The sequence below is a fragment of the Ananas comosus genome, linkage group 4 (assembly GCF_001540865.1).
Source record: "Ananas comosus cultivar F153 linkage group 4, ASM154086v1, whole genome shotgun sequence".
In the NCBI taxonomy this organism is placed as follows: Eukaryota; Viridiplantae; Streptophyta; class Magnoliopsida; order Poales; family Bromeliaceae; genus Ananas; species Ananas comosus.
The window spans coordinates 14982040-15009539 of NC_033624.1; the positions used below are offsets into that span (position 1 = coordinate 14982040).

The 27500-nt window shown below is 39.7% G+C and overlaps 1 protein-coding gene across 1 annotated transcript; it reads left to right on the plus strand.

Moving 5' to 3' along the window:
* LOC109709142 lies at nucleotides 848–1473 on the plus strand. Its single transcript, XM_020231208.1, is given in 3 exon segments — nucleotides 848–1146; nucleotides 1214–1328; nucleotides 1331–1473. Coding segments are annotated over 3 exon segments (420 nt in total). The 5' UTR covers nucleotides 848–984.

Consider the following 27500-nt stretch of genomic DNA (forward strand, 5'->3'; position numbering starts at 1 on the left):
AAAAAAAAATCTGAAAAACGAAAATATTAATTTGTCATAAATTTTGAAAAATAAATTTTCAAAAGAACTAATTTTCTTTGAAAATAAAGAGACAAAAAACTGAAAAAGAGACATTTATAAAATACGTTTTTCTAATTAAGAAACTGTTTTCTATGCTTTTCTGACCAACCAAACACACATTAGTGTATTTACAGTTTTACAACCTTTAATACTATAATGAATAAGATAAACAATAAAAGCAAGATCTTCAACCACTCTAATCATACTAGAACTAATTCTTTCCCTAATACAATTTAGGGGATAAAAATGTAATCAAAATAGACTCTAATTTGAATGAATCTTGTCTCTACCTAAATTTCCAAATAATTCAAGTCAATTTGAATATTCCTCCAATGACTTCAAATGTCTAAAAAAATATATATTTACCTTGTTTCTCTTTCGCACCTTATCACATTATTTTTGTATGACCAAGAGTCCAACAGAAGAGTTAAAAATATCTTTTTAGGAAAGAGTCAATGATAGAAATTTGTATGACCAACAAATAATGTTCCTAATTTTTCTTTCTCCTGTTAAAATCATGATAGGGATTCATATGACCAGGAAAAAAAAATCTTAGGGTAAATTACACTTTTGGTCCTCAAATTATAATGTTGGTGACATTTTGATTTTCAAAGTTTAATTTATGATAACTTCTGGTTAAAACTTTATAAATCATTACAATCAAACTACAGAATCTAATTTACTTGTCTAAGTATTAACGTATTGCCGTTGTGGACGTAACGTGACATCTTGCTTATTGTCCTGTCATCATTCATAACAATATCACATCATTTGCATATTTGCGACACATTAATATTTATTCAACTAAATTGGGATGTGGAGTTTGATTGCAACAACTTAGATAATTCGAGTGACACATTGTAACAAATTAAAGTTTAAGGATCAAATCGTATCCCTGCCCGATGGGTCTACATTCATCCCTGAATGTCGTCGGGTACTCTTCACTTCCCCGCCATTCTTGTAACCGTCACCTGTCATCCGCGCAGGTGTGTCCGCACCCCCTGGAGTGGACGAGAAAGAAAGGATTTCTCGGAGCAACCCCCCTGGTTCCAGACCCAGGAGTTCACTTTCCCGTATGAGCATTCGGTACATGTATAAGTCCGTGGAAGAGTAAAAGGGTCATCACTACTGAGGATCTCCCCCCTAATCTTAGATGGGTCGTCTGAGGGTTCGCCGCGGTTCATTGCTGTGCTTACACACTAGGCTACCCTTCTCCGAAAGCTCCGCGGGACCACCTATCACTAGTCTTCGGCCGGAGGGGTTTATTGCACAAAAAGGCCGGGACGCCGGCTCCCGCAGAGGGAAGCCCAACGAATGTCAGATGCAAAGCCCCGCACCTCATTAAGATCATATTGGCATACTCTCCCAAAAAAAAAAGAGCTCTCATGGTTTGAGACCAAAATTGTAATTTAGCTTTTTTGTTTTTAGGCACCTTCTAAAAATTCTTTTTTCTAGTCATATGAATCTCTATCATGATTTTGATAGAGAAACCGAAAACCTAAAAACATTGTTTGTTGGCCATACAAAGTTCTATCATTGACCCTTCCTTCAAAGAATAGGTATTTAAGGGAGGACAACGGATCGGATACGGTCGGATATTTGATGAAACTGTATCTTTTTTTTTTTTTTTTAATACAAATTCGGATGTGTATATATTTCGAATGCTAAATTTTTGTTATTATATCTGCTAAAAATGAATTTGGATACGATCAAATACTTCGTAGGATTTGAATATGGATCTGATTTGTATTTGGGTATTATTTTAATGAGAATCAACACATTATTATTGTTTGGTTTAGAAAAATTTAATTGTCCAAAAAATTTATTTAAAATAGAATCACAATTTAAAATATAAAATTAGATTACACACTCAAAAATAGAAAATTTAAAATTTTAATTTTAATTCACTAATTTGTATTCGAAATTTAATTCTCAATTTAAATGTAATTTTGTTAGTTCAAATTTGAATTCAAATGGTGCATTTAATTCACAATTTAAATAATGTCAAAAATAAAATTTAAAAAAATAAATTTTAATTAAAGGTTAAAATCAAATTTTAAAACTATATCTAAATTTAAAAATCAAACTTTATAATTATATTTTAAAACAAACTACACCCTGACCTGAGGAGCTAGCCCCATACCATGTAAATTGTGAACTACATCACACTCTTTGTTATTCACCTACAAAATTTAATTATTAATACTATTCTAGCCTAGTTCTAATAACAAATATACATATTAATTGTTCATTATTCATATTTGTATTCAATTTTTCGGATATCCGAACAATTTTAAATTCTTTGAAACTATATCAGCATCCGTATTCGACTTGATCCAAATATTATTAAATATGTATGTAATAAGGCCGGATATTATCTCATCCATTTTCGACGCTAGAGATGCAAACGGAGCAGATCTAGAGGCAGAAAGGGTCCCCACGTCCCACTCTGCTTCTTGAGTCGAGGTCGATTTGAAGCAGTTTAACTTTAATCCTATTTTAGCGCCCACATACCGTTCCATTCGGGGCGAATCAGGACCGAAACGAACTTTTGGTGGAGTTTACTTTTCACTTGTCTATTGGTCTTTTTTGATCCCGCAAATTCCAACACGAGGTAAGACGAAAGAGTATACTCCACTACTAGTCCCAAAAAAGACAAAAGAAGAAAGGATATATTGCACTACTAGTCCTTCAATTTTTAAATTCGACTTTCAAAACTCTGAACTTTCAACGATATTTCATTTTCAATTCTGGATTTTCAGCAGTATTTTATTTCAGATCTTTTTCTTAGAATAAAATTTACTGGTTGTACCAATAGGCAATAGGCATCACAGACACGGACACGGACCCGATGTATGGAACACGGCACGACTTGGACACGATGACTAGACAGCTCCAAAAAAATTAAAACACAGACACGAAATAGACACCACTATTATTAATATAATAATATATATTTATTATATAGAAAATATTAACTTTGTTAAAATATTATTATATTTCTGAATAAAAGTTAAGAAAATTCTCATTTATATTTGTGAAAAAAAATTCTCCTTTATACATAATTTATTAGTATTATTCAAAAAAATTTGTATGTATTTATCAAAAAGCCAAAATATCCGTATACGTTCAATAACATTTTGGTTTAGGTCTCCTACTAGAATAAAATTTTTTGTTTCTACCTGCTTCATCTATGGCTATGTTTGTTTCGTCAAAAGTAGAGAAATATCTATTTTCACTGCTTCATTTACTGCTACTTTACCTTCTGTCGAAACTCAAACTCTCCAAATTAAAATAGCATAATTACTTCATCCCACCTCAGGCCTAAGTCAATTATGAAAAAAAAAATGTAAGAAAAGGAATAAAAAAATATTAATTTAATTCTAGCACCTCTAACATTATGTCATTAACTTCCTGCCATACGAATAATAAAAATGGAAGAACTTCAATTCCACGGCTATACAAACAAAAAGCAAAAAAAAAAAAAAAATTATCTGAACTATAATTCACTCGTAAGTCTACCTCAATCTGAGCTTCATCCTTGGTGAAACAAATAAGCCCTATATGCCTGGACGACACAACTCTGTGACATCCCAATAGTCCCAGATTGAATGAAAATAAGATTGTGATTGGACATATAAGACATCATGAAGATTAGTAATAATAATTAAAGTAGGGCTACTATACTCTTATGAGTATAGAACCCTTTGTACTCATAAGTTATTTTCGATGTTGGGGTTTTCGAATCGACAATCCACACCGTTAAACATGATCTAGAATATCTGAAACTTCTAGAAAATAAATTTTGTAATTTTTTGAAANCAGTAAATCTTTACAACGAGTGCTTTTTCTCATTCAATCGAATAAAGAGTAAAATCTAACTATATTGTTCTATTATGCCCCGAGAGTGTAAATTTGGAACGAATCGATGTCAACATTCACAAGAACCAAAATCGGAAGAACATTAGACTACTCGGTTGCACCCTAACAGTATAACTTTGCAACGAGTACTTTTTCTCATTTAATCGAACAAAGAGTAAAACATAATTATATTGTTCTATTACGCCCCGAGAGCGTACATTTGCAACGATTTGATGTCAACGTTCACAAGAACCAAAACCGAAGCAACACAAGATTACTTAGTTGCGCCCTAACAGTAAATCTTTACAACGAGTGCTTTTTCTTATTCAATCGAATAAAGAGTAAAACCTAACTATATTGTTCTATTATGCCCCGAGTGTGTAAATTTGGAACGAATCGATGTCAACATTCACAAGAACCAAAATCGGAAGAACATTAGTGTCACAGCCCGCGACCACTCGCCTATTTGGCCGAGGTCGCGGCGCCGACAGTGCCGAACGGACAGGGTTTCCCCTATACTATGGACAGAGTCTCCCCTGTATGTTCATGGCAACGCAATCAATACAATACGAGGGTTCCAACCAGGAACTGATATCAATCAAGATTGCATAATGGAAGGTATCAAACAACATAAACACATCCTAAGTTATTACATTCATTCACATTCACGCATTTTACATCTCAATTCTCAATTGCTTTAACTTCCAAATACAATCTAAGTAGTACATCGTTTACTTATTACAATTTGATACATTCGCTTTCTTTTCATTTTCTTTACCCCTAAGCTTTGTAGACGGGTACTGCTAGCTCTGGTCTCTGGGGTAGGGCGCTATCTACGGAGCTACGCCCTTTCCTCGCGCCGCCGCGCCGCTCACGTACGAACCTGTAAAACCCGAAAACAACGTGGGGTGAGAACCAACTCCATGGTTCCCAGTGAGTACGGCCACCCAAGGTAAAAGCTCGACCGACAGGTTCAAAGGAGGCAACTGTAGGTTAGTTTAATAAACAGATAGATAGATATTTTGACTATGCAATTAATAGAACCATACCTTGCCTCGCAATTGTAACAATGCTATGCAATATGCAATACCTGTAAATCATGCAAGTAGATTACTTGATCTACTTTATATCATTAACCATACTTTACTTGTAGCCGTTCTTTTCTTTATTAGCTATTCACGTTCGTTAGTTATTCTTTATTCTTTACTCTTTGTCTTATTGTGCTCACTGGCGATTCTTTCCTAAGGTTATTTTACCTTAGCCATCTATGCCACTCGACTCGGTCTCGAGTCAATCAACTGCGGATAGTCCGCACTCTGTCCGGCTCAAGGTGAAGGACCTCTCACTTACACCTCAGCCTTCAGTCTACAAACATCTCGCCAACGGGTCGCCCAGAGCTGCGTACACCCGTGGTCAGGGATCTTTCCGGTGGGAAGGGGATTATACCACAAACTCAACCCGCGGCCCAAGACCCCCGATAGGGAAGGGGACATGCCACACTCAACCCTAGCAAAGCACAATTCTGCCGACAGGAGGGGGAACCTGCCACACTCGACCCGCGGCCTCGAATCAGCCTCAAGCTCATCCTCGAAGTTCGTCCAGTGGGAGGGGACCCTGTCACACTCAACCCACTGCTCTAGAACTGTCGAGCTCACAATCCTAAGATTCCGGAATCTATTTCCCAAGCCTCTAGGGTAATCTCAAACCCTATGATATCGACCTATCTAGGTCCAATGCACTTTCTGTCCTAGGTCTAGCTGACTCTAGGTTTAATGCTTTTTTTTTTTTTCACATAACCTATGTTCTTTAAACTAGGTTAAGCCTCTCTACCTAGATCTTATTAACTCTAGGTTCAACAACACTAAGTTCATTGTCAACCTAGGTTTACCAACACTAGGTTCGATATCGATTTACCTAGACCTTGAATCTAGGTTCATTATGTTCAACCTATGTTCACGACACTAGGTTAATGCCACTCGATCTAGCCTAGGTTCACGACACTAGGTTTAACATCATTCATATTCATCCTAGGTTCTTGACCCTAGGTTCATATTCGACCTATGTTAATTACACTAGGTTCGGCGCCACTCGATCTAGTTGGCCCTACTTGTCCACATCGAATTTCTATAATCATATATACTCTAGCATGCATTCTATGATGCCGACATGCATCTACATTTAACATAGCCTACATTATCATCGTGCATGTTATACATGTATAGCTTTTCTCATCATGCCAATAAGCATTATCCTCTCGCATGCATTTTCATAAGGTCAATATGCTCTTGTCATCTAACTTGTATTCACATAATGCACTTATGCATTTTATCCAACCGCACTTACATGCTCTATTATGAGTTGACATGAACTAGCACTTGCATATAATTCCAATGCATCAACATGCCATTAGCAACTAGCATAATTACTATCATTTAGTACATGCATCTTAACTAACATGCTCACATAATGTTACATGCACCTAGCATACATTCCAATGCACAAATATATCGCTTGTATCTAGTTACTAGCATGTACTTCCCAATGCATTATTATGCAATTATCACTAAACATTACCCAACATAATCTCATAACTCATAAGGTTAACAATAGGTTAACATTCATTTATATGCTCATGTTCTCTAATACATGTCAACATGAATCTCATAATGCTAAATGCCCCAAGCATGTATTTCACTAAGCATACATACTAATATGCAAATTACAATCTAGCATGCATTTATACAATGCAAATATGCCCGTATGCACATACATATATGCATCAACCAAAAATCCATATTTCGCTTCGACATGTGGGGCGACCAAGTCGCTTCAGTAAGCACAACCCACCTTAACACGCGTTCCGATTGCTTGTCGACACTTGCAATCGGCCGCCCGCGGCACCCGGCACCCGGTTTGGCCCGATCTCACAATTGCGGTCCAAGAGCGCGCCGCTTCGCTGTTTCAAGTGTAGAAGCTCTTCGCCATGCTAACATGATGCCTCAAATCCATTTCCATGATTTTACGACGTCGCCTCGGCCCTCCCGGCGGACCCGAAGCCTAAACGTCCGTTTCTTTAATAACTTCGCAACGGCTCGTCGGATTGCCGAACCGTCTTCGCCAACGCGTTTCGTTACCTAGCAATTAGGTTTACGGATGGTCAAATTAGATCAAACCCTCATATTTTGAAAATTAGCATTTTGGACCCTAGGTTTCACCTATTGCAAGAAATCATTAAATTGATCCATGATTTAAGCAACAATCATCTATTTAGCATCATAGGATTCCACTAAATCCATTTATAAGGTATTTAAACCAACCATTAAAGATCTACCATTAAAGGCTAGCAAAAGCTTACCTCTCAAGCTTGCCCTCAAGGTGGAGAAGATGATGATGAAGACAATGAATCCTCTCTTGGCTTCAATCTCCACCAAAATCCTCTTCTTTGGGAGAGATTTAGAGAGAGAAAGAGAGGGTTTTCTTTTCTCCTTCCATGCGTGTGTGTGTTGTGTGCGTGTGATGTGTTCGGCTGGGAGGAAGAAGAAGCAAAGGGGATTTAATCCCTTTTTACCATTTTGCCCTCAACTACACACTATTCATTACGGGCAGCTTGAAATCTGATAAATTTCGTTGGAGCCCTTCTCTTCATCCTGCTTGGGTGACATCTCCTTCAAAACCACCTCCAGGTTCTTGCGGTCGACCTTCTTCCCCTTAAGGAAACGATTTTGAATATCCGACCCCCAATTGAGGCTTAGGTCTAGAGCTTGGCCCGACAGGGGTAATCCAAGAAGAACTACCACCTCCTTGGCCGTGAAGCGTATGACTTGAGGGCCTATTTCGAATTCTACACCCTCCTTCCAATGACGGAGGATGAACTCCAGCAATGGCCTATCTGAGGTGATGTCGGGGAAGTGTAAGATATTACCGAATATCGTACTCTAGATGACGGGAAGATGATGCGGCTTCACGACCGACTCGTAAGTCTTCCTATACGCTCCGACGAAACACCGAGAATTCACAATGAATCTACCGGCGGGGCCGCCGGCAACCGGCCGCGAAGGCGCCTTACGGCCATCGGCAGACGATGAATCAGTAGATTGCGACGACTTCGACGCCATTGCAAGCAATGTAGATTTAGATTGGTCGTGTATTCGCTGATTGGATTCGAAGTGGACGATGGTGGTTACAAATAGAAATGCGGTTGATAGGGCAATGACCGACGTAAGGCGGTTTAGAGGCCTTAAAGGATTAGAATAGGGTAATGGAGAGCAACAGGAGTTTGAAAGTTAGTGGGATGCTAGTATGGGCCAAACAATTTTACGAAACAGCGTAAGAGTCCATACAAAACCTGACACAATAGCACACCAAGCACCAAACAGCGAGAATGTGAAAGTTAGCAGCATTAAATGTAGCGACAGATTCGTACATTGACGTGATCGTTATACTCGAGTAAGTAGTGAAGAGGCACTGGCCGGTAAGAGAGAGGAAGAGACACCGGCGACACATCGAAGTTTTTCGGGAGAATTCATCCCGGATTTAATCTCTGGTTAAACTTCTTATTGCACCATTCTCAACATACTGTTGAACGTGTATTATAAAATATATGGACCATCATTAGCCAGTTCTAAAAATTGTCGACTCGTTGCACCATTACTTTCAAACCATTGATCGATTACTACGATAATATTACACCATTACGTGCTGATTTGAGCTCTTTTACAGCCCGTCGCACTATTAATCACGTTTAACGTTGTAAACTTAATCGTGTGGTCGTTCACCAATTAGTGTAATAAATTGCCTAAATGGTGCAACATCGTCGGAAATAAGATTTTCTCTGAATTTGTTTATAATATGAATGTAAAAGTGCAACATCGTCAGGAATAATAGTGTAACATCTGCTGTAATAGTGTAATACAGCTAAAAGCGGTGCAAGAATAGAATGAATTATACAGATATATTTACTATAAGGCGTAACAATGTAAAGAAAGGGATCTCTTTATTAATATACAAGCAAATTATACATTGTCTTTGACGAAAACGCAACATATAATACACATTTTGCATACAATACGATGTTCACAACATCAACTGTAACTTTCGCATCAACATTATTAATGAACAAAATTAGGCTTTCATTTTACAAAAGTACTGAATCATCATCAAAGCTAGCCGGCAAATCCACGAGCACATAACATACTCTGAGGTTCCTCTATCGGAAGATGAAATGGCAAAGAGGAGAAGGCTCGCTCGGAGGGGTATGTCGAGAGCTTTATTTGCACTAGGGACTTTGGCACTGACGTTTTGGCACTACATTGTTCGTAAAGAGACAGTATAGTCAGAAAAAAATTAGAATCTATCGATAAGAATATAGATCTTGAAGAATTTAACAACCTGGTATAGGGTGGTGCCTCGTCGCAAATAAAGCACAGTACTTCAGATAATGCGAATCAATCTTAACGCCTCCTTACTGGATGGTACACTTACGACCGAGCCTCTTCTTCGTCGAAGTCTCCTGCGGCTCTCTCCTCTCGTCTCGTGTACCTCCATCATCGCCGTTTCCTCGTCGCCGGTTGCCCAAGTCCCTAGAGAGTGCTTTTTATATATTGTAATGAAACGATAATACATCTGAAGAACCGTTTTATAGAAAACGAAAAGGCATTTGAAGAATCGAGTCGAGCGACTCCAAGACTGGGAGGTTGCGTAACCATTTAGGTCACCGACTATTAATGCTCGCGAAATATTAGTTTTCGTCGTGAACAGAAAGTGGCTAATGCTGACCTCAAGAGCCGTATTACTGTAACATCACTAAAAAATATCAATTATTCATTAAATCGTATAATAATAGTGCAACGATAGGCTGTAATAATAGTGCAACGCCAAGTAACAAAATGCAAAAAAAGTGCAATACCGGCGCGATATTAGAGTAACATTCGTCATAACAGTGCAACGCCCTTACGATGAATGAAACTGAATAAGCCATAATTAAACAAAACCAAAATATGTTTGAATAGTCGTTTTTACTTTTCCCAAGGCAGCATCGATATAACCGTCGGTGTCTCCTATCCTCACACAAGAGACGCTATAACGTAGACGTTACACTATGTACATTTAGAAGCATTAAATGCGCGCTGCGCTAGGAGCGTATATCCACGCTATTCGCTAGACAGCGTGTTTGCTGATCCATGAATCCATTGCACTATTATGGTGACATAGTTGCACCCTTATGAACTTAGTTCTACTATTTTACCCTACGTTGCACTATTAACCGCGTTGCGAACCGTTTCCTTTCGCCTCACCGGAGAGACACTATAGCCTACACGTTATTGTACATACGCTTCCGCAAGCATTAAATGCGCCCCAGCGCGGGAAACCTAATATTCCACGCTATTCGCCACATCCAGTGTTTGCTGTTTGGAATCTTCACCGACGCCTCCGCTTCCTGAAATCATTGAACTATTCTGTCGACCACATTGCACCATTACAATCACAGTTGTAGTCTTTTAACCTACGTTGCACTATTAATCGCCGTGCGCGGTCGCACTGTTACACGCTTTAGCGGAGAATCTTGAACGCTTTTGATCTGAGTTACACCACTTAAAGCCTTCTTTAAATATAAATATCATTTCACCTCACAATGCGTTGCACTATTATCGGCCCGCAAAACCAAGTAAGGTTGTTCCGCCGCGACCGCCAAACGTCCGCATACAATCGGGCAGAAGAAAGGTTTCGCGGCGAGAGTCTATTGCTAACGGCTTAATAAAGAAGCGGTGCCGGAATTGCCAGAGATTGGGGCACAACAAAAGGTCCTGCAAGAACCATCCTGTTGCTAGAGCAAACCAGCCGCCCGCGACGACATTCGCGGGCGCACCGCAGGAAACATCAGAAAATCCATACGTCTTATTGTAATAATTCAAGGCTAATGTTAATAGTGAACATATAGATAATTTGAATATGTAAATTTTTGTAATAGTATAAAATAGAGGATAACAGTTCAACATATTTAAAAAATAGTGTAACGAGGATCTCAAAATTTTTACGGGTTAAGTCAGGTTGCACTGAAACTATGCAACGGATGCACTATTATAGCGATAATTGCACCATTATACTGCAGTAGACATTCCCGTTGCACTATTATCCCTGGCGCACAGATGCTAATTCGACACGGCGTCTGAATAGTGGGTTTATCTTCTCGAGACAGTTTCGATATACCCACCGGTGTCTCTTCGAGCGCCGAAGAGACGCTATAACGTACACGTTAGTGTTTGCTATCAAGTTTATAATTTATTAGAGGTCAACCGAAGAGGCAGCGGTGGGTTTGTGAGGTGACGATTCGTTCTGTTTAAATATCGGTTCTTCAGATGCATTCCCCATTACGGAGACAGTGGTGTTCGTGAAAGAAGTGAAGACGACAATGGCATTCCCTGTAAGAGGAAGCGCAGCGCTTCCCCTCCACAGCAGCGCTTCCCCTCTTACGAGGAAGGCCGTTCGTCGCCTTCGACTCGTTCACAAATATTGGCCTTGCTTTAACCTCCTCGCCTTTACGTAGAGAAGATTCGCACTCTCTGGAGTGTTTTATTTGCTAGGAGCCCATTGGCCCTCCTCTCATCTCATGCAGTTTCTTAATTTCTTGCATATATTTATTCTTATCGTTGGATTCTAATGTTTTTCTGTCTGTACTGTCTGTTTCATGGTAGAGCGGAGCTCCAAATTGCACAAAGCAAATGAAACATTCCAGATAGTGCGAATCAACCTTAACGTCTTGTTGCTGGATCGATTGTACCCTTCCGATCGAGCCTCCTCCTCCTCCTAGCAGTCTCCTTCGGCAGTCTCCTTCGGCGGTCTCCTTTGGCCAATACCTGTTTGCGTCGGCTATGTGATCGTGGATTTGCAGATAAACTTCGATGATTACATAATCAATCTTATGAAGAGATTGTTATAGTTGATGTAATAGATGGTTGCATTGTGATAAAATCGTGTTTGTATTTTATTAAGTACTATAAAATCATGTAATCGGCTTTACAGATAATGTAATTCTTGTTCACAGATTAATGTACTCCTTACGAATTTATTACACTATTTACAAGTTACTCTTTTTTACCAAATATTGTTGCACTGTTTACTTCATTTTATAATATTAATTTTAGACTTTTTTCCACTATTATGTTCATGTTTTCACCTAGCCTGGGAAACGTTACTAAGAAATTGCACTATTATGTTATTGTTATCAACTAGCCTGGGAAACGTTAATATGAAACTGAAGAAGCCATATTTAAATAAAACCAAAATATGTTTGAATAGTCGCTTTTACTTTTCCCGAGGCAGCTTCGATATAACCGCCGGTGTCTCCTATCCTCACAGAAGAGATGCTATAACGTAGACGTTATGCTACGTACTTTTAGAAGCATTAAATGCGCGCTGCGCTGGGAGCGTATATCCACGCTATTCGCGAGAACGTGTGTTTGCTTTTCCATAAATCCATTGCACTATTATGGTGACATAGTTGCACCCTTATGAACTTAGTTCTACTATTTTACCCTACGTTGCACTATTAACCGCGTTGCAAACCGTTTTCTTTCGCCTCACTGGAGAGACACTATAATATACACGTTACTGTACATACGCTTCCGAAAGCATTAAATGCGCCCCAGCGCGGGAAACCTAATATTCCACGCTATTTGCCACACCCAGTGTTTGCTGTTTGGAATCTTCTCCGACGCCTCCGCTTCTTGAAATCATTGAACTATTCTGTCGACCACATTGCACCATTACAATCACCGTTGTAGTCTTTTAACCTACGTTGCACTATTAATCGCCGTGCGCGTCGCACTGTTAATCCCTGTCGCATTTTAATGCTAGTGGCAGGCACGAAGAGTGACGTGTACGTTATATTCGGTTAAGTGGGGAGAAGGAGGCACCGGCGGGTTTGTCAGGCGACGATTCGTTTTGTTTAAATATCGGTTCTTCGGATGCATCTCCCTTTACGGAGACACAACCTTTGGTGAAGGAGGTTAATCGACAACGGCGTTCCCTGCAAGAGGAAGCACAGCGCCGAAGTACGAGATGGAGGCTCCTCCTACTTGACGCGCCGCTTCCTCCTGCCGGGAACGCCGTTCGTCGCCTTCCCATCCTTGACCAATAGTTGCGTCGCCTTAATCTCGTCGCCTTTACGAAGAGATGAGTCGCCGCAGGCGCCACAACGACTGGTACCAGGCTACAGTTCGTCCATGACGTTTAGGCAACGACGGTAGATGGCCGAAGCAGAGTTCGAGGAGTAGGCGGCTCGCTCCGAAGGGAACCGAAGCAGAGTTCGTGGAGTAGGCGGCTCGCTCCGAAGGGTACCATCCAACAATGAGGCGTTAAGATTGATTCGCACTATCTGGAGTGCTTTATTTGCCACGAGCCCATTGGCCCTCCTCTCATACAAGTTCTTAAATTCTTGCAGATCTTTATTGTTATTGATGGATTCTTATGTTATGCTGATTGAACTGTCTGTTTCATGGTAGAGCGGAGCTCCAAAGGGCTTGAGGCAAATAAAGCACTCAAGATATTGCAAATCAATCTTAACGCCTCGTTGCTAGATCTACCCTTCCGAACGACCTTCCTCCTCGTCGCAGTCTCCTTCGGCAGTCTCCTCCTCGCAGTCTCCTCCTCGCAATCTCCTCCTCGCAGTCTCCTGCGGAAGTCTCCCCTGGCCTATACCTGTTACCTTAGGCTATGTGCGCGTGGAATTGCAGACAAGCTTCGATGATTACATATTTTTGTTAAATAATTATATTATGTTCAGTTTGTTATAATTGATGTAATAGAATTTTGCATTGTAGGCAAATCCTTTTTGTATTTTGCAAACTTATATAAAATCGTGTACTCGGCTTTAAAGAAAATGTAATTCTTGTTCACCAATTAATGTACTCCTTAGAAATTTGTTACACTATTTACCAGTTACAATATTTACCAAACAATGTTGCACTGTTTACATCATAGTATAATATAAATTTTGACCATTTTTGCACTATTATGTTCATGTTAACACCAATTCTGTGAAAATTTTGTGCTCATATCGTACTGTTACACGCTTTACGGAGAATCTTGAACTCTTTTGATCTGAGTTACACCACTTAAAGACTTATTTAAATATAAATTTTATTTCATCCCACCTTGCGTTGCACTATTCTCGGCGTTTAAAGTTACAGAATTTTTATACGTTGTATCCACCTCTCCAACGCACCCTTACATGCTTAGTACGAGTCTTTTTCAAAACATTGCACTGGTATTACTACGGTATTGCACTCTTACAAGTTTCGTTGCACTCGTTTTTAAATCCATTACACTGTTATTTCTCCGTATTGCACTCTTACAAGCTTCTTTGCATTCTTTTGAAAAATATTATTCTGTAATTCACACTGCCTTGCACTATTATTCGCGTTTAACTGTAACTTATTTAACAGTTAAAAGAATGCGTGATCTTTTATAAGAAAACTTTACACAATCGTTTAGCCGTTATGTCGCGCCTCTCGAACTCCGAACCCCGCCGGCGACCGTCCAGCCCCGCAGGCGAGCTTCCTGGCGCGCCGACTCTTATATCGCACATCGCCGACCGTGTACGCCGCAGCGACCGTCCTGCGCCGCCGACGCTTCGCCTGCATTTGGAGGGGACGCCATTCTTCTGCACTTTTAAGTTCAGATTATATTAAGAAATAGAAAAGTAAAATTTTGACTGGTTAAGGAGAGGTTGCCTAGCGATGCACTGTTAGAAGGGAAGTCGCACCATTTTTTCTGGTGTTGTACCTTGCGTTGCACTATTATCCCTGTTGCGGGCCGTGCAGATTTTGTCATTTATCATGAGTAATTGTATTAAAGTCTTAAAGCCAAACAGGAAACAGCGGGGCCGGCGAATAGCGGGGGCGGATGTGGTCCGGGTTCCGAGAAATGAGCGAGATAGCGTAAGGCGGAAGCGGCGCATTTAATGCGCGTCAGACCGTACGGCAGAGTAGTAGGGTAGTATACGTATGTCAAGAAATACGCGGGCGGCTATTGTATAGGAGGGGCATTTTGGTCAGGCGGCGAAAAAAACAGACCGAATCTGCAAAAACGAAAAAGGTGGCCCGGTTTTGCAAAAGCCCAAAATAACCGCCAATTAAAAGGAGACATTTTCTCAATCTTTGTTATAGCCATTGCAGCTGCTGAAGCAGCTATTGGACTTGCTATTGTTTCGTCGATCCATCGTAACAGAAAATAAACTCGTATGATCATAATTGTTGAAACGAAAATCAAAGTCTCTTGACCTTTTCTCATAAACAGATTGATTTAAGAAATATATTGATTGTCAAAATGAAAATAAACCACTGCTTCGTCTGGTGTCTACAATATTACAACATAGTTTGTAGTTGATTACCAACCTTGGCTAGTTTAGTGGGATTGACTTCTAAAGACAGGAATTCTTTTTCATCTCCTCGGACAAGACCCTGTATAAGTCGACGTCTTAACCTGACTTCAATAGCTCAGTTGATTATTGAAGCAGTAGCATTCCGCTCCTACTCCTACTCCTGCTACTGCTATTGCTACTGCTACGACTCCTAGTCTAGGCTCAGTCATTGGTCAACTTTCTTCTCTCAAGGATTTGGATATTCGTCAAAATCAAATCCGTCTTTCAACCGCTTTTTTTTTGTTTGAATAATTTCTCTAAGTTATAAGTTGAACAACTATTGAATAAGTGAAGAAATTCTATTTGCTCAATAAAATATTCCCCCAACATCCTTTCTTTCCCTTAGTTTGTCCACGCCTCCGTCCTGCAAGACCTGCAATTCATTGATATAGTTAGTTCTACTAACGAAGAAAATGGCCTAAGCGACAGGCCTATGTGAGTTGTGCGGTTCTAGCGCACTGTTTTAAATACAGCGCGACAAAGAACCACCCAGACTTGCGTCCTAGGTTGATAACAGCCTTAGAAAACAAGTAGGCGCCAAATACACCAGCTCCGCTGGCGCGGATAAATCGGAAGCAGAAGCGAGGCAGGACCGCTTGGAAATTGTTCGATCTCACCTTATGGAGGAAAGGAAAAGCATTTGATCATTTTTACATGGAATCGGGTCCAAGTCCCGGGGTAAAACCGCGAGGTCTATCGCTCATAGATTGGGAACTCCTAACTCCACTGGAGGACTAGCTCCGTTGTGCCAATTCCAGCCCGACTCCATTATATTCACCAACGGCTCGAAGAGCTCGCTGAAAAATTGGATGCAGTTTATCATAAAATATGAATCATCCTCAGGTCTGAAAATCAGCAGAGATAAGAGATGAGCGAAAGGTCCCATGGAGTGGGGAATATCCCGAGTATAAAGTTAGACAACTAAATGCACCTCGAGGTGCAGCCGAGGAACTGGGGGACCCTCTCGAGCACAGGATAGGCAATTGAGAGATAGATCCAAACTCAATTCCTTTCTTTCTTGAGTGGAGAATATCCCACACTTGGAGAGAGGCCAACCGTGCGGCACCGTCAAAGTACATTTCCCATGGGGCTAGGGCTAACATATGCCAACCCAGGGCGAAGGGAAGCAGGGACAGGCAAGGATGCAGGAATAGATGGTTGTGAATAAACCTGTGCGCCGGGTCAACTTCACTCGGTCTTTCCGCCTTACAACACCGAGTCCGCTCGGAGACAGAGAGAGGGAGAGCAAGGTCGCCGGAGAAGGAGGTGGAGTTGCTCGGACGCTCAGAGCTCTGAGAAGGAAGTCCGGTCTTAGATGGTTGGAAGACAGAAGCAATAGCATGATAGGAATAGCAGGTTTAATAGAGATGACATCACAATAGGATGAAGACGATACTGATTATCTGCTTGAACGTGGAAATGACCCTCTCACCGCCCCTATTCAGCCCGAAAGGCTTCTACCTTCCCCGAAAACCACCCTTATTCAGCCTGCTTGGTAAGCAGCTTGCGGCCTCGCCAGATCAGACATCTCTGGTTGTCGATCCTCCGACTAAGCCACAGGTTTTTAGGTCTTCTCGCATTTTCTCCGGCAGAACGGTTAGGCAACACGGAGGCGCCTGGGTCAAAATCCCGTTTACCAAACAAGATGTCGAGAGGCGAACTCTGTAATTCCCCTCCAGCAGCCAAAGTGATAGCGGCTGCGCTTTCTTGAGTTTCTGAGTGGAAAAAACCCAAGGGCAGAAGAAGGATGCAAGCTGGAAAGACTTTTACAATAAATTCTTTACTTGGCCGGATTAGCTATTTCACTTTTTTTTTTTTGACTCATTCACAGGCAGGAAAGACTGAAAAGTCAAAGGAAGCAGCGGTTTGAGTGACCGAATCCAACATCAAGAAGCAGCAGCGGAACGAGAGAATTCCCTCTATAGTGAGGAAATCGATCTCCGACTAGGAAAAAGGGATCAGATCAATTCACGGTCCCAGGGCTATAGCAAACCCCGGTTCCAGATGTTCGATGGGACCGGAGTCGTTCAGATATCAATAGCAGCCAGCCAGTTAGTTGAACCAATGCCAGTTGACCGTGTGAAAGAAATAGATCCAATTGACGGTCACAGAACCACTACTGCTACGACTCCTAGTCCTAGTCCTACTGATACTGATACCTTTTCTGGCACAAGCCCTTCCAACAGTGAATAGTTAGCTGCTTCCGATACTGATAACAGCGGCGGGAATAGGAGCCGAAAGCCAGATTGAGTTCCGACTGAACTATCAGTAGAGCAGTTGTCGATTGTAAGTCCAAGACCCTCCAAGAAAAGAATTGACTCACAATCTATCTCCTCTGATTTTAGGAAATCATACCTCTCTTTCTTAATGAAATATCTGTCTCCGTGTTGCGCATCTTCAACACCTCTGTACATCTGACCGAAAACTCGTAGTAGGAATCAACGTCCAAACCGACTTCTGCACATTTGAGTACTACCCGGTGTATACTTTTTTCCCTAGGAAGTCTCGAGGCAAAAGAGTGAAAGTGGGAATCGGCACTAAAAGCACGAAGAGTAATTGATCAGATTCGCGGGCGTTCCTATGAGGAAACACTTATGATACTGGAACTCATGCCTTATCGAGCATCTTATCCCATTCTAAAATTGGTTTATTCCGCAGCAGCAAATGCTAATCATAATATGGGTTTGAACGAAGCTGATTTATTCATTAGTAAAGCCGAAGCCAATAGGAGTACTATTGTGAAAAAGTTAAGACCCCGGGCTCGAGGACGTAGTTATCTGATAAAAAGACCGACATGTCATATAACAATTGTATTAAAAGATAAATCGAAATCATTTTTAGATCAATCTAAGATTTAGATTCATATAAAAAAAAAAAATATATATATATAATAGAAAAATATGGGACAAAAAATGAATCCACTTGGTTTCAGACTTGGTACAACTCAAAGTCATCATTCCTTTTGGTTCACACAACCAAAAAATTATTCCGCGGGTCTACAGGAAGATGAAAAAATACGGAATTGTATCAAGAACTATGTACAAAAAAATAGGAAAATATCCTCAGGTTTCGAAGGAATTGCACGTATAACAATTCAAAAAAAAATCGATTTGATCCAAGTCATAATCTATATTGGATTCCCAAATTTATTAATAGAGGGGCAAACACGAGGAATCGAAGAATTACAGATGAATGTACAAAAGGAGTTTCATTCTGTAAACCGGAGACTCAACATTGCTATCACAAGAGTTGAAAAACCTTATGGACAACCTAATATTCTTGCAGAATATATAGCTTTACAATTAAAAAATAGAGTTTCGTTTCGAAAAGCAATGAAAAAAGCTATTGAATTAACTGAACAAACGGATACAAAGGGAATTCAAGTGCAAATAGCAGGCCGTATCGACGGAAAAGAAATTGCACGTGTCGAATGGATCAGAGAGGGTAGAGTTCCCCTACAAACAATTCGCGCTAAAATTGATCATTCTTCCTATACCATTCGAACTATTTATGGAGTATTAGGTATAAAAATTTGGATATTTGTAGACGAGAAATAATCGACCCTGTCTTCCCATTCTGTCCAGTGATAAAACAAAAAATGACAAACTCTTTCATTCTTTTTCCGTTAAAAAAAAAAAAATGAACAATTCTAATTCTATAAGGTTAAATAAAAATTCGATTGATCATTTGGTATAATTGCTATGCTTAGTGTGTGACTCGTTAGTTTTTTCTTTATAGTTTCAAGTTGGGATTAAAAAAAAAAAAAAAATAGACTGACCCCCACTATAAACTTTGTAAAAAATAGAATGACTTTTTTAGGAAGTGACTGACACTAACGATGAAATAGACCTCCCAGCGAACAAAACTGCATTGGTTACATATTCGCATCCGACTCTTGCTGTCTTGACTTCTTTATAACTGTGTATTCTCAAACCAATATCACACATACCCTGTAGACTGTTCCCACTCTGGTATACCAGCCTAAGCCTAAGTCAAGAGGGAAAGCTAGCCTCACTATACCGATCATGGCTTCTGCACCTAAACACATCCCTTCCTTCTCATTTGGCTTAGGGGATGCCCAAAGCTAGCCTCACATCTTGGCCAGACGTCTTCAAACAAGTATTCAATTCATTTAGAACTGGCTGAAGGCCGGGAAAACATAAAAAGCTCAAGGTCGAGATAGGGAATAACCAACCCTCGGCTCGGTAGAGGCTTCTGCCAAGGAAGAAGAACCTAAAAAAAGTTTACATATATAGGCTCTGTAAAAGAGGCTAAAAACTCTCTTTACGACACAAATAGGGACAGGTTTGTTTTAGTCTTCAAATAACTAGAAAGTCAAAACTCTTAAAGTGATAGTCTGAATCTCGCTACATAGGATGCATGTTGATAGACTAGCGTTGAAACCTAGCCATCATTCCCTACCATGGTTGCAGAACGAGAGGCAGAAACTAAAGCTTTTTAAAATGCTGCAGATGCCACCACTGAAGCAGAAAGAGCTAGGCGCTAAGTATGCTCAAACTAATGTTCTATTCTACATGTTTTAAGCCCTTTTTAGGGCTTTCCGCTCCTCTTTGGATGACGGATTGGGATTAGCATAAATGGCTGTTCACAGCCAGTCGATCTCAGATCTGCGTCTAAACCGTAATGGTTTTCTAATATTCTATCCTACCGTATCCGAACATACCCGGAAGTCCCACTCCCGGTTCAAAAATAAGTGATTCGTTTTTATGTGAATTTGAATGTTCAGGAACCACACCTCTTACTTATTGTCATCACTGCATTTGCTTTGGCCTACAAAAGCTCGGCCGAGCGGTCCTGCCTCGCTTCTGCTTCCGATTTATCCGCGCCAGCGGAGCTGGTGTAGCGATTTCAGTCGGAATGCAGGATCAATTCTTTCGCTGTAATAAGCTTAACACAGGCCTGGCTTTTCTATTGTAGTTCAATGCGTTTGCCACCTCCCTCAACCTTCTGACCTTACTTCCCTGTCATCACCGGGCCCATTGCTGGGTGCCACGGTGGGAGATAAGGACCAACGTGAGCCTCGAAATATTCAAGTTGGTGAAAACATCCGTTACCGGTCCCCTCCCCTCTATAAATAGAGGAGCTCTGTGACCGAGAAGACACCTTTGGACCGCTCAAGACTTCTCGAAGTGCTGCGCCTTCATCCTCTTACAGCCCGAGACTGAATCTTCTTACTTCATACTTCTTTAACTTCTTCCAAGTCTTTCGGGACTTGCGACTTTCGTCTTTCTTCACAACTTTCATCAGACTTTCTCTTTCCCCAAGGTGATTATCTGATGATGATCGGAAGAACGTAACCTCTCTAGGTTACATGGTATGTATGGGGAAACCCAGTTTGATCCTGTTTTGGCTCTGTCTCCCTCATTCAGCCAGGTAAAACCTCAGTAGCCATTCTAGGGAATTTGATCCTTTTAGTGGCTCTAAGGGTTGTGTCTTCTATCAGTCAGTTGAGAGCAATCTCGCTGGTAGAGGAATCAACTCACCCGCGGGAACGCGGGAAAGGCATCAAACCAATTAAAATCGTCCGTTCCGTCATCTGGCTTATGTTCTGAATGTAGCATTCAGACCTCCCGCCACACGTCGATTCCAATCGTTAGAAAAAGTTGTTCTCGAACAGGTCGGACTGGAATCAAGAGACCACGTATAGCTTGTTGCCTGCTTTCTAGGAGTGACTGAGCCTGGAAGACATTGCTGGAGCCCTGAGTGATTCAAGATCAGACAGAACGAACCTGCCCCAGCACAGACCTCTGCAGCACCTTCTTTAAGGCTAAAGGGAAAAATATCATGTCGTGCACCTTCATGCTATTGAGGAGAAAAAGAAAGCTAAAGGGAAGAATCCGCAGGACTTCTGAATTCGAATAACTAAAGTGAAAGAGGATCTCATGAAATGTGTCAACCATGTTTGTTAAAATCCCGATTCGATCCTACCATTTTGCCATTTTTTCAAGATCGAGCTCGTTTTCCACCAGTTCAATTTCGGGTTTACCCAGAAGCTCTGTCTCCATCCATCGCGCTCCGTCAATCCGCTCTTCATCGATAGACGAAGCTCTCTCTTTTTCATCTCGTGCCAGATGCAACAAAAGATTAGTCCTTTTTCCTTCTCGCGAACCACGTGCAAATTCACAATGTATGAGAATCTCTCTTGAATCGGATCCCCTCTCTCTCAAAGGAAAATATACGTGATGGGGATAGCGCATAAGTACCATTCAATACGGACTGTTGAATAGCTTTCACTTCCTCTTCCTCCTACTCACTGGCTTGACTGCATTGACTTATTGGATTGCCCCCTTTTTTTTTTACAGAAAGCTTCGGCAAAGAACTTTTCTGAGTTGTCACATCAAACAAAAGCAAAAGTGCACTCGACTGGTAAAAAAGGGAGATGGTACCGAAGCGGGAGGCTCGTAGACGCTACTAGTGCAATGACTAGTCTAATCTCTTTTCTCTACGTGAACTTTTCTTTCTCCCGGTGTGTTATCTAAGTCTTTTAACTAGTCCAATGGAAATCTCTCCCCCTCCCTCACTAATCTAACCAAAAGATTAGAATAACAGACACCAACTGGTGATTGAAGATGTCTCAGATACCAGGGATGTGCCCTCTACCAGCGAGATTGCTCTCAACTGACTGCACGATGTGGCGAGAGGGGTCATCTTGCCAAAGATATTACCGTGGATTTTTTATGCAAATTGGCCATATAAAAATAATATAATAGTACTGTGATTGCGATAATGCGATAATAATTAAGATATCTCATCACTTTTATATCAGCGACACATTAATATTGTTGGTGAAAAACTCAAAATTTTAAAATTTGAACTTTATTCTATTTAAATTTTTAAATTATTTATTTATTATTTTTATTATTTATTATTTTTATTATTTATTTATTATTTTTTAATTATTTATTTTTATTTTCTTTCTTAATGAGTAAGAAACTAACGGGATATTTTCTCGTTCCTTTTCTTCCGCCAAACGAAATTCCATTCTCGCTCGATTTCTCGTAACGAGAAAGAGCGGGAATTCTCTTTTCTATATATTATCTCTTTTTCTCCCCTGTTAAGTAGGATATCAGATAATTGGTTAATCCTTATTTATTCAATATTTTATCTTCTAATATTTTTTCTTATTACTGGGTGCTAAAAAAATCTCTGTCAACCTCCTTCACGATCGTGCTCGTAAGAGGAGGAATACCGGTCATACCTTAGGTGTTATTTTCGGTTAATTCCGCACGTAAGGACGGGAATACGCCTTAGGGCAGTGCTTCGTACGCTTCTGGATAAGATCATATCTTTATTTAGATATTTGCGTTTATCTGTAAATTTGGTTTTGTTTTTATCACAATATTAATTAGATTTTAATCACAATCAGATTTTCGTTGTGCTATTTACCCCAACAATCTAAGGCGTATCTCCCAATCTGATTGTGATTAAAAATCTAACGGGTGCTAATCTGTTAATAAAAAAAAAAGTTAAATATTTTGGGATTAGCATTTAAATTGTAAATTGCATATATTTATAATTTAAATTGCAAATCATTTTATATATATAATTTTTGCACTGTACTGCTATTTAAAAAAAAAAATGTATAGAGATTATTTCTATCGTAAAACAAAAAAAAAATCTTTTTTTTAAGAAGATTTTGATGAACCGTACTCTNTTCATCCTGGAGCTTCTGCTCTCCTCAGTGGAGGGGTTTTTATAGAGAAAGAGGTGAGTCGAGGCGAGGGTTGCCTCCCGCTTCGCTTGACCGATTCCTCTCCGTCGGAGGAAGATCGACCCTGAACAAGAAAGAAGGAGCTGCTCTCGATGTGAGAGAAGGAGCAAAAAAGTGTCATTTTCTGCCCCACCTAAAAACAAAGACAGACAACGGACTGGACACAAACAAACAAAAGAAAGAAGAAGTGCCTTCTCGCCCTGCCCCGATGATGCGCTCAACGCTCGCGGAACTACACTACATACCGGAAAAAACTCTCTCTATTACTTTGATAAGAGAATCATAGGTTTGACCGACGAGCTACGTGGGAAATACGAGATCTAGGCAAGCCGTTCTCCCCTTGCCCTTGAACGATAGATAGGGCGAACATTTCAACCTTAGTTATCACTATCACTAGAGGAGGATGTGAAGCCCTCTTCCAAATAGAATTGGAGATCAATAGCTTCTTTGGCCTCTTTGGCTATCACGAAAAAGGGGCTGTTTCTCCCTTTTTCATTTAAATCGTGAATAACCCCATTGATTGTATCTAAATCAGTGGAACTATTCAAAACACGATCAACAATATCGTGTATGCTGGATTTGTCCTTCATCGGACAGTTTTCCTCATCAAAGAGGTGTCTTAGCTTATTCCCAAGCTTTTTTTGGGCTTTCACAAATAGCTCAACCGTGTTTGGCTCCTGAGGAGCTGGGACCTGTGGAGCTTCAGCCGGAGGAGCTTGGTTGACGCTCGCTTCCGAGTGAGCTGGGCTGGAGGCTCCTTCATGAGCTGAGCTGGAGGCTGCCCCATGATGGGGCATCATATTTGTGTTCCCCACGCTCTCCAGATCCCACATAAGCATGTAAAATACAAATGCAAAGAAAGTTCCGGCCAACCCGAGAAAAGAGGAAGTAGAGAGACTTGCTGAAAATGGTCCATTGAACTTTCAGCCAGAAGATATAACCATTTACGTCGATTAGCCGCAACAAACAATAAGACACAATGAGAAAGGTCAAAATGATGAGGACCGAATAGAGAAATTGGCGTAATCGAGTAAGATGAGGAGATAAGGGGCGAAGGATATTCAATTCATGATTCAAGTTTGTAGGATCGCTATTTCCTGCGTGGTCTGTGCCCGTACCGATATCCTAATTCGGCTNAAGAAAAGGGAGGATATGAAATAACCATAGTTGATGCATCGGATGGACGTCAAGTGGTTGATATTATACCTCCAGGGCCAGAACTTCTTGTTTCAGAGGGTGAATCCATCAAGCTTGATCAACCATTAACAAGCAATCCCAATGTAGGAGGGTTTGGTCAGGGAGATGCAGAAATAGTGCTTCAAGATCCATTACGCGTCCAAGGCCTTTTGTTCTTCTTCGCATCTGTTATTTTGGCACAAGTTTTTTTGGTTCTTAAAAAGAAACAGTTTGAAAAAGTTCAATTGTACGAAATCAATTTTTAGGTCCAGAGATTCCTTAACATTTGGTAAAAAGTGCCGGTTTTTTGTCCATCGATACAATTATGTATGATCAAAAAATTCTGTAAATCCTTTTGCTTGCTTTGTTTATACTCTTTTTGTTTTGCAGGACGCCTGGAATTCATTACTTGTATTCCATTTTAGTAATAAACAATAGGCATCCGAACAAATACAAAAGAAGAGAATACAAGGCAAGGATGGGAAAAATGAAAGGAACAAATACTTTTAGGAAGGATTACTAGTCTTCCTAATCTTCTATTCGATACAAGACGACACAAGAAAATTCCTTTTTCTTGTGTCGTCTTGTATCAAAATAATAATCATTTTTTTTCCTGTTCGTCAAAGATTACTATTCCTTCTTTTCCGGGTCTATCGGAACTCCTTTGTTTAGATTCATAAGAAGTAGTGGACAAACTAAGGGAAAGAAAGGATGTTGGGGGAATATTTTATTGAGCAAATAGAATTTCTTCACTTATTCAATAGTTGTTCAACTTATAACTTAGAGAAATTATTCAAACAAAAAAAAAGCGGTTGAAAGACGGATTTTATTTTGACGAATATCCAAATCCTTATTTATTATATGATCAGGGTTTTGATTTGATTTTTAGAGTAGTTTTGATTAAGGTTCTATTAGTTTAGTCTAGAAATGATTTGCAGGATGTCTCATCCCTAGAAATCAATATAATAATTATATTGGATTATAGATAAAATCGATTGATTCGTTCTTTCTTCTTGCTTCCAGTTAATATTTTGGGGGAAGGGCAGGAACTATGAATCAACCGCTAGATTCAATTGTTCACAAACATCATTAAGAAACAAAAGAATAGAGTGGTTTGAAACATCAGAGCAAAGGATCCTTTTTGTCATTTCTACAAAACAAATATAATATTTTGATTATGCTGACTGGATAACTAACCAATTTGTAGGTTATGGAATAGATCAAAGTCTCGTTATAAGACTAAGAACTCCGCGGGCCCTTTCCGCTCTAATCAGACAAAGGAGGGTAAGGACCCGCTAAGTTCTTACTTTTTCATGTCTACAATCCGGCTCATACGATTACTAGAGAGATGAACCCAACCCAGAATATGAACCGTAAAAGAAAACACCTATTAAACCGATCACAAGAATACCAGTTACAGTACCTATCAGCCAAAGAGGAATCCTTCCAGTAGTATCGGCCATTTCCCCCACTTTCCTCCACATTTCATCAAGTGGTCATGCTAGAGACAAAAACAGTCATGGATAATTATGAGGATGGTATCTATCCGAATGGGATAAGAGAATTACTACTATTCTCTTTCTTTCTCTCAATTGAAGAAATAATTGGAAAATAAAACAGCGAGTACAAAAATGAGTAATAAACCCCAGTATAGACTGGTACGATTCAATTCAACATTTTGTTCATTCGGGTTTGATTGTGTCATAGTTCTATAATTTGAATTAGGTTTATCGTTGGATGAACTGCATTGCTGATATTGACCCCAAAAAAGAAACGGTAGGTACAGCTAGTCCGTGAACAGCCAACCAGCGCACTGTAAAAATTGGATAGGTTCGATCTATGGTCATTGAGGGCCTCCTAAAAGGATCTACTAAATTCATCGAGTTGTTCCAAAGAATCAAAACGGCCGGTTATCAATGGAATCCCCTGTCGGCTTTCCGTGAAATACTCATTTGGCCGAGGACTTCCAAACACGTCGTAAGCTAAACCCGTACTGACGAATAACCAACCCGCAATGAATAGGGAAGGTATAGTAATGCTATGAATAACCCAGTATCGAATACTGGTAATAATATCAGCAAAAGAACGTTCTCCCGTGCTTCCAGACATGCTGAGCTCCACAAATTTTTGTACATTCAAAAAGGGGAATCGATTCCGTGAAAGATGGGATCAGTAAATAGAAAACTACTGATATTGCATCTTTGTGAGATCGTCAATTTTGTACCAAAGGTGTATTTCGAGTATACCGAATCAGTATAGCTATCCTTCCTCTGGCACAGCAACGCAGCCTTGATCGGTACCGAAATGCTACACAATTCCTTTTTTCTTTTTTTGTTCCTTATCTATGGATAACTTATGTTATGCTATTCAACAGATCAATAGAAAACCCTCAAATTTCTTATAAGGTTTCCCTTATTGGCTTCATAATAGAAAGTAAGGATCTTGGGAAAATGTAAGTCAATGATCAATGGGTTCTAATAATTCATGAAAGATATTATCGTATTGACACAATTCAATTATATGCGAAATCTAACCCTTTTTGGTTAAAAGTTTTATTCGAATCCTTTCATTTCAAGTAATTGGTTGGTATAATATTAGTAGATAATATATAAATTAGTAGATAATATATAAATATATATAATAGTAGATAATAGTAGTAGATAATAGTAATAGTATCTACTATTTAGATTAGATCATATTTAATGAAAGAAAGAAAACATAGTTGTAACAATCAATATTCGTGATGCAATCATTGTTGGATTAGGTCCAAGACAAAGGTTCTTTCTTGACCAAACTACAAGTATGGAACTCCATGATATGGAAAGACGGAATATGGAACCTAAAAGGATAATTGAGGTGGCTCGTCTTCGAATCGACTTTTGGACCCGAAAAAGAGAACAAAAATAAAGTCAATTTAAATTGAAAATTTCAATTAAATAATTAAATAAAGTAAAAAGTAAAAGTTTTTGTTTCTCGATAGATCCATCGATGGATGGTGGAACACCTTTTTTTCTTCTTATTCGATATATTATGGGTAATTAACTAACCTATTTATTACTATACTGAATGCAATGAGTTAAAATAAGTAATAAGGTAGTATCAGGTCGTTCGCTCCAAAAAAATGGAATTGAAGCTATTTTCAAATCCAATTCTTTTATTCCAAAATTAATGAAAATTGAATTTCATCTTCGAATGAAGTTACACGACACAGTTCTTATTACTATTACTTTACTCAACTCAAAAATTGCACAA